The 13,129-nt window shown below is 35.3% G+C and overlaps 3 protein-coding genes across 3 annotated transcripts; all 3 read right to left on the bottom strand.

Annotated features, from left to right (window-relative positions):
- Window positions 1–3,637: 3,637 nt before the first annotated feature.
- LOC104801652 (cyclin-U4-2-like) lies at window positions 3,638–5,091 on the bottom strand. The gene is made up of 2 exons (XM_010524979.1): window positions 4,690–5,091; window positions 3,638–3,941 (listed from the first exon to the last, which is right to left on the bottom strand). The coding sequence occupies exons 1-2, from the start codon at window positions 5,067–5,069 to the stop codon at window positions 3,692–3,694; spliced, it is 630 nt and encodes a 209-aa protein (XP_010523281.1). The 5' UTR covers window positions 5,070–5,091; the 3' UTR covers window positions 3,638–3,691.
- Window positions 5,092–6,890: 1,799 nt separating this feature from the next.
- LOC104801647 (peptide methionine sulfoxide reductase A1-like) lies at window positions 6,891–8,823 on the bottom strand. Its single transcript, XM_010524970.2, has 2 exons — window positions 8,439–8,823; window positions 6,891–7,352 (listed from the first exon to the last, which is right to left on the bottom strand). The coding sequence occupies exons 1-2, from the start codon at window positions 8,790–8,792 to the stop codon at window positions 7,101–7,103; spliced, it is 606 nt and encodes a 201-aa protein (XP_010523272.1). The 5' UTR covers window positions 8,793–8,823; the 3' UTR covers window positions 6,891–7,100.
- Window positions 8,824–9,058: 235 nt separating this feature from the next.
- On the bottom strand, window positions 9,059–9,792 carry LOC104801643 (stellacyanin). The gene is made up of 2 exons (XM_010524959.1): window positions 9,592–9,792; window positions 9,059–9,514 (listed from the first exon to the last, which is right to left on the bottom strand). Exons 1-2 carry the CDS (start codon window positions 9,764–9,766, stop codon window positions 9,126–9,128), a joined length of 564 nt encoding a protein of 187 aa, XP_010523261.1. The 5' UTR covers window positions 9,767–9,792; the 3' UTR covers window positions 9,059–9,125.
- Window positions 9,793–13,129: the final 3,337 nt, after the last annotated feature.

The following is a 13,129-nucleotide window of genomic DNA, read 5'->3' as shown; positions in this document are numbered from 1 at the left end:
AGGTGGCAAGAGAGGGGGGGGGGAGGGGGCAATTGCATGTGGAATGGATCATGCTATGCAATTTCGAGGGTCGACATGAGATATTTTCCTTTTATGCATCTGACTCTAATTAATACATATATATATATATATATATATATACACACGTACATATTGGGATTGATATCGCGTTACGTTACGGTGAAATCACATACTTACGCCTTTTTAAAACGATATCTTTCGGATATATATACATTGTGTGAACTTTCAATTCTAAATTATATATTCATCAAAACCTTTATGTATATATGTATATAAGAAACATACCATATGGATATGGTACTTGCTCCACTGTTAGAAGTGCGTGTGGACCGTTGCCAAATTTTAGAGGGAGAGAGGGGGGATAAAAGGTGCCATCAACTAGAAAGATCATTGAGATATTTTGTGAAATGCTCTCACACTTCGCACGTGCATTGCTCTTTTTCGCACCGCAAAACAAATTCAGAAAAAAAAAAATCTCCGTAAAAATTCAAATAAATTACAACTTGAGTATACAATTAATAAGTCATGTAAAGAAAGGCTGTTCTCGGACCGGAAGTTTATCTAGTCAGCGCGTCCGAATGGTAGCAGTTAGGGATCATCCGTTATAAAAAAAACAAAAAAAAAAAAAAAAAAAAAAAAAAAGTCATGAAAAAAAAGAACATTAAAAAAATAGTTAGTGTGAATTATTACATCCTTTTAAAATTTTGAATTTGAAATTCCAACATGAATTAATAATCTCCGTATATAATATACAAATTTGAATGGTACATATAGGCTTGGAAAAAGTCAATACAAAATATCAGGATGCTTTCTATGGGGAGAGAGGGCCACTAGTGACAACAATCGAGCTTAAGAAAATGTGTTCTTTCACACACACACACGCACACACACACACATATATATATATATATATATATATACATAATCAAACAAGAAACTCCTATACAAACACATACATACATAAATATAATGTTTATTACAATTATATAGCAAGAATGTGTATAACGAGGGATCCATACATTGGAACTGAACTCATTTGTGTTTGAAGTTATCTGAAGTCCCGGCTCCATTGGCATTTAGCAGTCAGATGTAGGATAAGGTAGACATATATGCTGACATCATACTTATGTAATTAACCGTAAAAAAAAATACGTAATGCGATATTCCTTGTCATCACGATCGATCGTCGTCCTATTTTTATTTGATATATTTTTGTCATATTCCCACAAATAGTAGATGTAAACCAACGGTCCATTATATGTTTTGTTAATGTTAGAAATCATTGCCTCTAATATTGTTGTGTTAAATGTTTCAAAAGGATATGATGATGTGGAATATAAGTTCGAGAGGAGTTAGAGCCTAATATTCGACAAAAAAAAAATTCCTAATTTCACTAGTAAACGATGAAAATTGGGGACTAACCAGAAAAAAAAAATTGTTTGAAAAGTGATCTAGAAAATGTATGTTTATATGATACATAAATCAGATGGGTCAATAATCATATGAAAATAATGTTTAAAAGGATTCCACAAATTATCCACACGAGATAATTAGATGCCTTTAAAGGTAAACAACCTAGCTAGTTTGAGATTTCATAAATTAAAAAAAAAAATATTTTATCTGTAATTTTAATAGAACGAATTATATATATCTAAAACCTATATAAATAAAATAAGACAACTGGTTTTTCTCAGAATTTTCTATGATTGGTATCTTCTCTAAATTTTCCCGGTTAATTGTATTTATTTATATGCATATATATACACGTGTGGCATAGATGTTGATTAACTTGATTTTATGGATCTTGAATTATGTCATATGCTCTTTTTTTTTTCTTCCCTTTTCTTGGACAGTAAAAGCTAATATATTCCGTAATAATTCCATGAATTGCGCATGATATATGATTCCATTTATTTGCTATAATTGGCGTGGGTTTATTTTATATATATTTTTTAATACAAAACACGACAAGACACTGCAATTGCCCACCAAATCCTTCTTTAATCTTTACTCATCGTTATCCCTTGGAAGAAAAAAAAAAGGGTGAAAACTCCATAACTAACTAATATGACTTCGTTATCAATCTATTTATTATTAACTATTATTAAATTATCGTTAAGGCGGTGGTGCTGCTAATGTTTACCATACAAAAGTTTACTGCAGTAATTTATTAATGGTGGGGCCCATATCACACCATCAAGCCCACTTGTCTTTCCAAAAAGCTTGTTCTTGTTGCCTATATAATGCAAAGCTTTCTTACAATAATTTCATAACACGATAATTCCTTTATTAGGAAAAAAAAAGATTAACCCTAAAGAACCACCAAAAAAGAAGAACAGTATGAGAACCCTCTTGTTGATTTTTTGTTTTCTTATGGCCATTACCACAACACTTTCAACCTCCCGACCGTTTCCCGGTCGAAGCAACATGTCACCGGACCAAAACAATCAGGGTGCGGCTGGCTCGGCCCATGGGCCCAACTGGGAGTACAACTGGGGTTGGGGCTCAACCCCGACTTCGGGCTCGGGTTACGGGTCGGGCTCAGGCCGGTCACCCACCGGGTGGGGAAGAGGGTACGGGTTCGGATACGGATCCGGGTCTGGGTCAGGTAGCGGCTCCGGGTATGGTTATGGCGGCGGCGGAGCTCACGGCGGTGGTTATGGCTCCAACAGTTGACACTGGTTCTATCAGGACAAGGGAACCTGTGTTTGAGCAACGTGCACATGCTAGATACCCTGTAGTAATATTATCCATCCGTACCACATGCTTGTAAGTAAAAACGGCGAATCATTCAGACAGTCTTGATTCCTTTGCGTTTTTGAAGCACTTACCTGTTCCAAGACAGTACTTGCACCGTTTGTGCTCCTGCTGCTTCACGTTGTTCACTTCCACTACCATCAGTGTTCCGCATGGTGATGGGTTTAATTTGGTGTGCTAATGTGTAACATTGTGTAACTCTAAATTTGTGGCATATATATATATATATATAAGTGATCTTATAGGTGTTTTTTTTGCATTAATCTTTATTCTTATTGGCTGTTTCCTTTTTTTTTGTGTAAGTTATGTGCTTAGAGGTATTTAATTGTTTTTCATCTCCCTCTCATAGAACATAAATCGCATGCAAATTTAATAAAAAGAATTGAAAAAAAAATAAAAGTGGAAAACGAATCAAATAAATTCCCTACGCATATTTTAGTTGAATATCATTAATAATTATTTGGCCTGCGGATATTTTAATTAATTTACGAGTGGGGGAGAAAAATATATATTCAACATGATGTATAGACTAGAGTGGGCCTTTATGGGCTTTCAGTTGGCCCACTTGGCCTACTAAAAATCCACTAACAACCAGCTATTGAAATTATGAACATTAATCTAATTAATTAAGAAGACACCGTTACGTTAATGTTTTGATATGCGAAGAACCACTCGGACAACTATGGGATTAATTTGAAATCATTACAACAAATGGTTTAAATTAGGGTTTGACGGTCTTATAGGATCATGCTTTATGAACCTAATAATTTTTTTTAAACAAAATCGAGTGCCATATGCGACAAACAAATCTAATTCAGAAATGTTTAACTGGCATTTAGAATTAAAAAAAAAAGGGTATTGGTGGCAATAAGCCTAAATCCCTCCAAACGAAGAAGAGGGTTAGACGGTGACGTTATACAGCAGCGAGTTGTTTCTGAAGGGTAGATTCGTCTTCGCGGAGATTGATATGAAACTTCTTGTGGGGAGAACTTCTGGCTGGGGGAGAAGGTTCCAAAGCGTGTAAAAAACAAGAGTAGTGGTGGAAAGTGGAAGGCGCCACGTTCAAATGGAACGCAATCCCAAACAAGAAGTCCAACTCCAGAATGTTCATCTCCTCCGTGCTTATCCCCCCGACCCTTGCGTAATATGCATTGCTGTAACACCTGCCCGTTTTCGTTTTCATTTTTATTATAATCATTTATACGTAACGGACGGCAATTATTTACGTATGTGTTTTTTTTATATCCACAAATCCATTATTTCTCGTGACAAAATTCGGATGTGACTATTTAAAAAATGAAAAATCCCCAAAAAAAAAAAATACTTGAACTCCTCAATTTTCACAAAATAAAATCTAATCTTTATTTTTATCAAATAAAATCTCGATTTCATTTTTCAGTAAAAAATAAACCTAACTTTTATCTTTGTCATTTTTTAACCTATTGGTGATGTGATGTTCCGATATCGTGACACGTGGATGATGGCGTGCCAAATATGACTAAAGTGTTGACTTGTCATGTAGGATATCGGAACGCCACGTGAGCAATAGGTTTAAGAACGATAAAGATTATAAAGTTTGAGTTTATTTTTTAATGAAAAAATTAAGTTGAAGTTTTATTCGATAAAATATAAAGTTTAGATTATATTTTGTGAAAATTGATGAGCTTAGATGAAATTTTTTTTGGGATTTTCTCTTAAAAAAAACTACCAAAATCCAAATCATATCTTTGCACAATCAGCAAAATTAAAGAAGAGCTCATTTTGACCCCCACAATTTTGTTAATGTAAAACCGGAAAATATATCCAATTATTGTACTGTCGGTCCAAGTTTTTTGTAATGAAAGCATTCGGAGTTTAGAAACTGTTTTCAATAAAAGGATATATATATATATATATATATAGGAAACTTACATGTCGTCCATGAACTTGGAGGAGACCAAAACACTGGTGATAATGAGCCTATGAACATTGAAGGAGTCGATGGGCAAAAATGGCTGCTTTTGCATGAACCGGTCCAAATATATATAAGCGACGATATAGCAAGAGTGGCTGCAGTTCGCGTACTTGAAGATCCTCTCCATGTAGCTTCTGATCGAGATCGAAGGTCTTGTCAGTCCATGGAAGCCTGAGATCCTCTGGTGCCGCCTGAACGGACGGCTCAGATCGTGGTTCATCTCCGACACTCTCTTCAGCAGATACGATATCGCCGGTATGACGCCTGGCATGATCTCAGCCGTCGATTCTTGATCCTGGTCATTGCCGTCGATCATCGTCGGTGTATGATCACTCATTGGTATATCTTCTTCTTCTTTTTTTTTTTTTTGAGGAGCTTATAGTGTTGTGTTGCAAGAACACAGCTTTGTTTTTGGCTTTTGTCTGTCCGTCGTTTTGGGTGTTTATATTATATATAAGGAAATAAATGAGTTATTATAAAATGGATTTTCCATGGATGTACACCATACATACATATATACCTATATTCACATATGTCTATAATTGTACACACATATATATATAGAAAGAGAGGGTTGACATGCGTTTTTTATACAAAAGGGATAATTACATATACTTCAAAAACTTTAAGATAAACATTTTAAAAAAGTACAAAAATTGAATATATAAAAATTATGGCAGTTTCTTGATCACACTTATTAAATGTTAATTAACTTTTGAAGTAAGTTTTGAATTATGGGTTTCTATGATCTGTATTATCTCCAATCCAACCATGCATTGACCGTTCAAGAAAAGAGTGCAACGAACTCTTAAGTTGTGACATTTATGAATGATTATTTGTTGAAGAAAGAGGATAATTAAATCATATGCTTAACTTGAGATTTGGTTCTTAGTAAATTAGCACTAAATTGATTAACCCCACATATATATATATGTATGTTAATTTTTTTTGTAAATTTTACACCCCTATCACATATCGTTCTAGATCAGATTCTCTCTCTAAATTTTAGACCCCTATTACATATCGTTCTAGATCAACATCTCTCTCTAAATTTTACACCCCGAAAGTTTCGGGCTTGGGCCGACCTGATTTTTTTCGGGTCTAAGTAGTTAAGGCCGAAGCCCGGCTCTATATATACCGGGCGCGGACCGGCCCGGCCCACATAAATCCTCTGTAAATTTTTTTTCTTTTTTTTTTAAATATCGGGCTTTCAGGCCGGCCCGATTCGGGCCCGACTCGAAAGCCCGATTTTTTCGGACCAAAAAATTTAAGCCCGAAATCCGTTAATTTTCGAGTTTGGCCGGACCGGACTTCGGACCTCGGACCCAAATTGACACCCCTATATATATATATATATATATATATATATATATATATTCAATTTAGTTAGAATGGTTTATTTATTTCGTGGACGTTTCAATTGTGCATTTGCTTGCATCTAATGCCATCAGTATTTTTACAGAACTATACGTGTTTTTATGAAAGTTACAAAATAAAATTTTAAAAAAAATCCCGAGTCGCGATTCACGAACAATGAAGAGTCGTGCCAAGTAGAGTGGAGACCAATGACACGACGGGACCACAGCCGATGGAGGAAAATGTCGTAATAATGAGTAATATCTCGCCACGTGGTGAACCCTCTCTTCAAAATGCTAACCACGTTTTTGTTTTAGACATGAGCAACATGTTGCGAAGATTGTCTGTCTCTGTCTTTGTCTCGGTCTAAGATGAGATCTCCTCTAATCTAACCACCGACCACTATGTCTTTGTTGACTCGCTTGTTCGTCCCCTTCCTTTTATCTTTCTCTCCTAATGTTTTGGATGTGGTTTACAAGATCTTTCTACTATATAAATATAAAATTCACGTTTTTTATATGAATATTCTAGATCTCTGATTCACTTATCAATTCAAAACATTTCAAGAGTTTTTTTTTGGTAATCGGATGTTTTGGGATGATGTCCAAACTAGTTCCGTGATTGCGTCCCAAATTTGAGGTTTGAAGTCGGAACGGTATACACGTTTTGTGTCTGTGTTTCACCGATTTAATTATCAAAGTTAGTTTCACCGATTTAACTATCCAAGTTAGGGTTAATATTTCAAAGAGTTTTTAAATGTAAATACGCATTTATCAATATACTAAAAATGCAAATTTTCACATGAAGCAACCAATGATCCTGCTGAATTTAGTTGTTCTCAGTCACATACATTCAGCATTAAAAAGACATGAAACAAGCTCTTTACTTCGAGGTTGTCATAAAAATACATCAAAATCAGGTCTCTTCACACATTCCACATTGATAATACAATCACACCAAGTTTTATAACCACAAAAGGGCCACGGCCTTTACGATGAACCCGAGCAGGGTTTTACCCATAGCAGCGGATAGGATCGTTGCAGCCCTTAGCCACAGATTGCTTGTCACCGAACCGGCCGCCTTTGGCCAGGTACTGCTGGTGGTGCTCTTCGGCTCTGTAGAACTTCTTGGCCGGTAATATCTCCGTCATAATCTTCCTGTCCATTTGTTTCTGGTGACGGTCCAGTGACTCGTTTGCCAGCTTCTCTTGCTCGGGTGTGTAGAAGTATACCCCTGATCGGTACTGGGTTCCCACGTCGTGCCCCTGCCCCAAATGATACCGAAACAATGATGTTAAGGCACGGAACAGAACTATCGAAATGATGGAATACTGAAAATAAGAGAGCATTTGACCGTTAAATCGTTCGAGGGAGAATGCCCCGGAGAAAAACTAGCATGGAGATCATGTTGATTCATTGTCATCTTGGTCTAGATCGATCACTGAAAGAAGTCTCATGCACGAAACGATGCAAGCAAAGATTGGGATTTAAAGGATCAACCAAGCAATTTTTTTTATATATGACATCAAATCACACAGAACAGGGATTTTGCATCACCTCTGCGGTAAGAATTGAGATCACCCTAATCACATACGTGATCCGGAAATACCCAGATGTTCTTCTACCAACATACCAATTTAAAATGAATCAATGTTCCACCGAATGAAGAGAAGAATGATGAAATGCCAAGATAAAATCAACTCTGAAAGCTAGAGAGAAGGCCATAATCGAGCAGAAACAACATCAAAACCGACTTAAATCTATACGAATTTTGAGAAAGTATCAGGACCATTACCATATCCACTCCAAGCAACTATGAGATGAGACTTACTGAATCTGTATCTCTAATTCTCTATATCCAAATTGAAATTTGAGAAAGATGCAGACAGTACGCAGAGGAAGAAGCAGCTTGTGCAATATACTCAAAGTTATCGACTTTACCAAACAAAACAAAATTCTCAAATTTAGATCAATTCTATCGGTCTATGTTCTTTGATTCACTCAACGTATTTAGCAAAAATGTTCAAAACGGGGATTAGTTTACAATGCTATCGATTCCAGGTTACCGTTTCACCACATAAGAACAAAGATCCGCCCTATAAGGTTAAGGTTTCATCAATATTCCAAACCTATAATCCAAATCTAAAACTTCAATATCCATCAATTTCAGATAAATCAAGCAGATCCAATTTAAAATCTGACTGGAAATGTAACTCAATTTCACAAAAATTGAAATCAAAACCCTAGAAACTTTCGTCAATCTCGAAACGCGGAATCCAAGCACAAAACCTATACATCAATGCGAAACAGGGGAAACCAAAGAAGAAGGACGATCAAAATCAAAATCACACCTGACGATTCAACGTGGTGGGGTCATGCCTCGACCAGAACAGGTCAAGCAGCGCCTCGTAGCTGCACTCTTTGGGATCATACTGAACCCTAACAACCTCTGCATGGTTCGAAGTTCCCGAACAGACATCCTCGTATGCCGGATTGTGGATGACCCCTTGGCTGTAGCCAACCTCGGTCTTGGTCACGCCGGAGACCCTCTGGTACGCAAGCTCTACGCCCCAGAAGCATCCGGCGGCGAATTGCGCAAACTGGTTTCCCAGCGCCGGAGAATCGTCATCGGGACCCTGAGCAATCGGAGAAGGGTCCATGTTGGTGTGTCTTGATCCGAATCCGAGCTTGTTCAGTATGTTCATGGAGAAATTCTAGAGAGAGAACAGGAAAGGCAATGGTATATAGAGAGAAAATGAGAGGTTGAGAAGAAAACGCGTCTGCTGACGTGTGCGGAATTTGTCTATTATTCCGTAAAAAACAATTTTTATAAATTTATGTATTTATTCCATTCAAGAAAACATGAACCGGTCTAAATTAGACTTTACTACACATGAACCGGTCGTAAATTAAACATGTATAAACAAAAATCAAGAAAATGCGGTAAAACTTTGGAAACCATGCACACATATCTGCGTATAAAATTGTTCACATATAATTTTTTTTTGTGTGTAGGAACATATAATTTTACTCGATAATCAGACCATATTATACAGGAAGAGAGAAAACAACGTAGACACCAAAATCCCCATAATACCCCTGTCGTCACCGGCGCCGGAGCTGGGGACCGGCGTCGCCGGATCATTCCTCTTGGAAGAAGGGTGAGTGACGGCAGAGACGGCGGCTTGTGGAGCTCCGGCGGGAGAAGGAGAAGGAGAAGGGGAGTTGCCCTGAATGTGGACCGGCAGCCTCATACCGGCGAAGCAATGGAGCCTGTTGCCGCAGACGAAGAATCTGTCGCCGGATTCCGACAAAGAGACGGTGGTATTACCGCCCGAGAATGTCCGAAGAGGCTTCGTCGTGTTGCAGCTCTGGAACTCGTCTCTGGTCACCTCGTATACGCTGTGGGGTGACGAGTATTGGAATACTGTACGTAGAGCCAAAAGCATTAGATGAATATGTACGTATGCACGTATAGATGTACGTATAGATAGATGTACTTACCAAGAACGTCACCAACGTTGAAAGCCTTGCCGAGAAGCCAGGAATCAAGATCCGTGCTAATGTCCCAACCCGAGCCGTCGCCCACAAAGTACGTTGCACCGTTGCATATTGATATTGTTGCCGCTATCACACATATTATCCACAAATTCACTGTATTCAACTTTGTCTTCCCCATCAAAATATTATTAATTTTGTCCCGCAATAAATTCTCTGTGTTCTTCCGATTCTGCGTATATATACACACACATATATATATATATACATTATATATGTAGGGTTGTTCATAGGTGGATGGCCAAACATCTCAACCACCGTGAAATTCGTATGTTTGTCAGTGTTTGTAATGCTTACAACATTTTCATGTTGTATATTCACAGTGTTCTTGTGCTGTTCCATTGAAAACGTGAACCCCTGAATATGCATGAGGAGAAAGAGAATAAAACAATTGCAATCATGCATGGTCTGAAAAATTCGACCAACATGATTATTAATGAAACAAGATTTAAAAATAGGCTCTTTTATTTCCTACAATTTATCAATTTCCTTTTGTTTTTTAACTATCTTTTTTCACAATGATTACTGATTTTTATTTTTATCATTAAGAAAAGATTCAAATAGGAATTTGTTTGGAATTGGGCATTCGAGGTGTTCAACTTCTCGACCAATCATGGATTCATTAGAGTCACTCCTTCACCAACGCCCACCAAACTTCCTTGCAATCTTAGAGAAATTTTTATTCAATAGTAATAATAACAATAATATATATATATATATATATATATGTATATTCATCTTTATGTTGTTAACATAATGTACGCGAGTCGCGGTGAAACGGTGGGGTATTATTTGATTCTATCTCATGTGTTATTAAAGTCATTATAGGATGAACAATCATTGTGAATTATTTGAATTGAATCGTCCACATAACAGTTAAAAAATCATTTTCATATTTGAATTCTATATACATTGGATTTAATCTAAAAGTCGATGAATTCTCATAAATTAAACTAATTGAATATTAATCGAATTTAAATAAAATATAAAAATAATTAATAACCAAGAAAGTTCACAATATTTTTATATAATACGTTTTTATTAAAACCAAATTCAAACCAGGCAATAATAAAATTAAAATTAAATAAAAATATAATACACTACTAAAATAAATATATTTAAAAAAATACAGACACAAAATGTTAGATTCTCATGATTTTGATGATAATTCTTTCCAATCATACTAGACAAACTTAATTGATTTTTTTTTTTTCTGGATTTACCTTTACTTTGAGATAAATTATTATTATCTGTCAATATATACACATATATTATAATTATGGAACAATAACAAGATTAATTCCCAACAACAAGAGAAAATGCTACGAAATAATTAAATGAGCTATATATATATATATTTTGTTAGCCGAGCTACATATATTATCATTTCATTATATATTCCAAACAATGTCCGAGTTGGATATGCATGAATTTGCCCTGAACTAACTGCATCTGGACCTCGTCCTTGACCACCTTATCTTCTCCTAATTATACACACATGATATATATATATATATGATATATATATATATATGATATATATATATATATATGATATATATATATATAGGAACTTCCAAATTACCCTTAATGTGCTACAAACACTTCTCCTACTACCCTCCTCATTTTAAAAAAAAAAATTCAACTTCCAATCTACCCTTTTCAATAACATATTACCAAAATACCCTTAAGATATAATTTTTAATTAAAAAAATAAAAAAACAAAATTTCCCCTTTTCTGGAATTTCTCTCTCCTCCCATTTTTTATTTTTTAATTAAAAAAATAAAAAATAAAATTTTCCTAAAGTTTCTCTCTCCTCCCATTTTTTGCACGTTTCTCTCTCCTTCCGCCATTATTTTCGATTGAGCTTTCTCTCTCTTCTATATTTTCTCTCTCCTATTTATCTTGATATTTTGTCCTAAAAATTTGCAGAAATCGGATTTTTGTCAATTTAATTACTCTACAACGTCACACATATCTCATAAGCCTATTCTCTATTGTTTCGAATATTAGAATATGGTTTTTGCGATTTTTATGTTTCAAAATTGTTCTTCCAAATGTGTTTCTATATATTTCATAGTGTTTTATGAGTGTTTTTGACAAATTTGGGATAGTTCTTCCAAATGTGTTTCTATATATTTCATAGTGTTTTATGAGTGTTTTTGACAAATTTGGGATATTTCTTCTACAAACCCCTTAAAATATTTTGAAAATTTCTCACATACACTATATATTTGATATATAGACCCTGATAAACCACTCCAAAGCTTAAAAATTAAATTTGGGTCTATATTTATCAACACATTTCGGTCACGGGTCACAGTCGGTCACAATGGTCACACAGTGTAAAATTGCACTTCGGTATGTGTTAAAATTTTTGGATAATATTGTGTCTGTACCATATTAATTGACTCACATGAGCCAACGTTGTATTTTTAATCTTGTATTTTCGTATATATCTGACTCGTGTTGTACACTAAATAAATTGACTCACATGAGCCAACGTTGTGACCCATTGTGACCGTGTGACCGAAATGTAATTTTACATTGTGTGACCATTGTGACCGAATGTGACCCGTGACCGCAATGTATTGATAAATATAGACCAAAATTTAATTTTTAAGCTTCGGAGTGGTTTATCAGGGTCTATATATTAGATATATAGTGTATGTGAGAAATTTTCAAAATATTTTAAGGGGTTTGTAGAAGAAATATTCCAAATTTTTCAAAAACACTCATAAAACACTATGAAATATATAGAAACACATTTGGAAGTCTGACGAGTTCTTCCTGTGGGTCCCACATCACATTTCGGTCACAATGGATCACAGTCGGTCACAACCGGTCACAACCTTCGATCCATGCGATTTTTGTCAATTTAATTACTCTACAACGTCACACATATTAAATTCAGATTTCTAATAAACAAAAAACTAAATATAAGAGTTCATAATTTAGTCTACTATCAAATAAAGAAAAACATATCATAGTTAAGGTTCAAAACAAAATAAACAAAGTAAATTTAGTGAAATAAATTAAAAATTTACACTTTCGTCTTCTGAAATATTTGTTGTCATGTCTTCCGATTCTACTCATGCGTTGATCAGCTCTATGAACATAGTATCACAAGTCAAATATTTGCATCTTATGTAGATCACGTTAGGGTTCAAAATAATATAAACAAAGCATTTAAAAAAATAAAAGTTCATGCTTTCTTCTTCCGTTGAAGTGTGATTCTAGATCGCCCAAAGTTGTCATGTCTCCCGATTCTACTCATGCGTTGATCAACTCTATGAACATGGTATCACACACCAAGTAGTTGCATCCTATATAGGTCATGAGATGCTTTATAATACGGGTTCGAAATTTATACATCGCCTCTTCCATGTGCTACAAAACAAAATAACATATGTCAGCAATATTATCTAGATATCATTGTGTGACACTGTGACCGTGTGACAATGTAACTATGTGACTGTGTGA

This window comes from Tarenaya hassleriana, unplaced genomic scaffold (assembly GCF_000463585.1).
Source record: "Tarenaya hassleriana unplaced genomic scaffold, ASM46358v1 Cleome10, whole genome shotgun sequence".
Lineage (NCBI taxonomy): Eukaryota > Viridiplantae > Streptophyta > Magnoliopsida > Brassicales > Cleomaceae > Tarenaya > Tarenaya hassleriana.
Note: the sequence above shows the minus strand (reverse complement) of the source record. Positions and strands in the feature narration are given on the sequence as shown.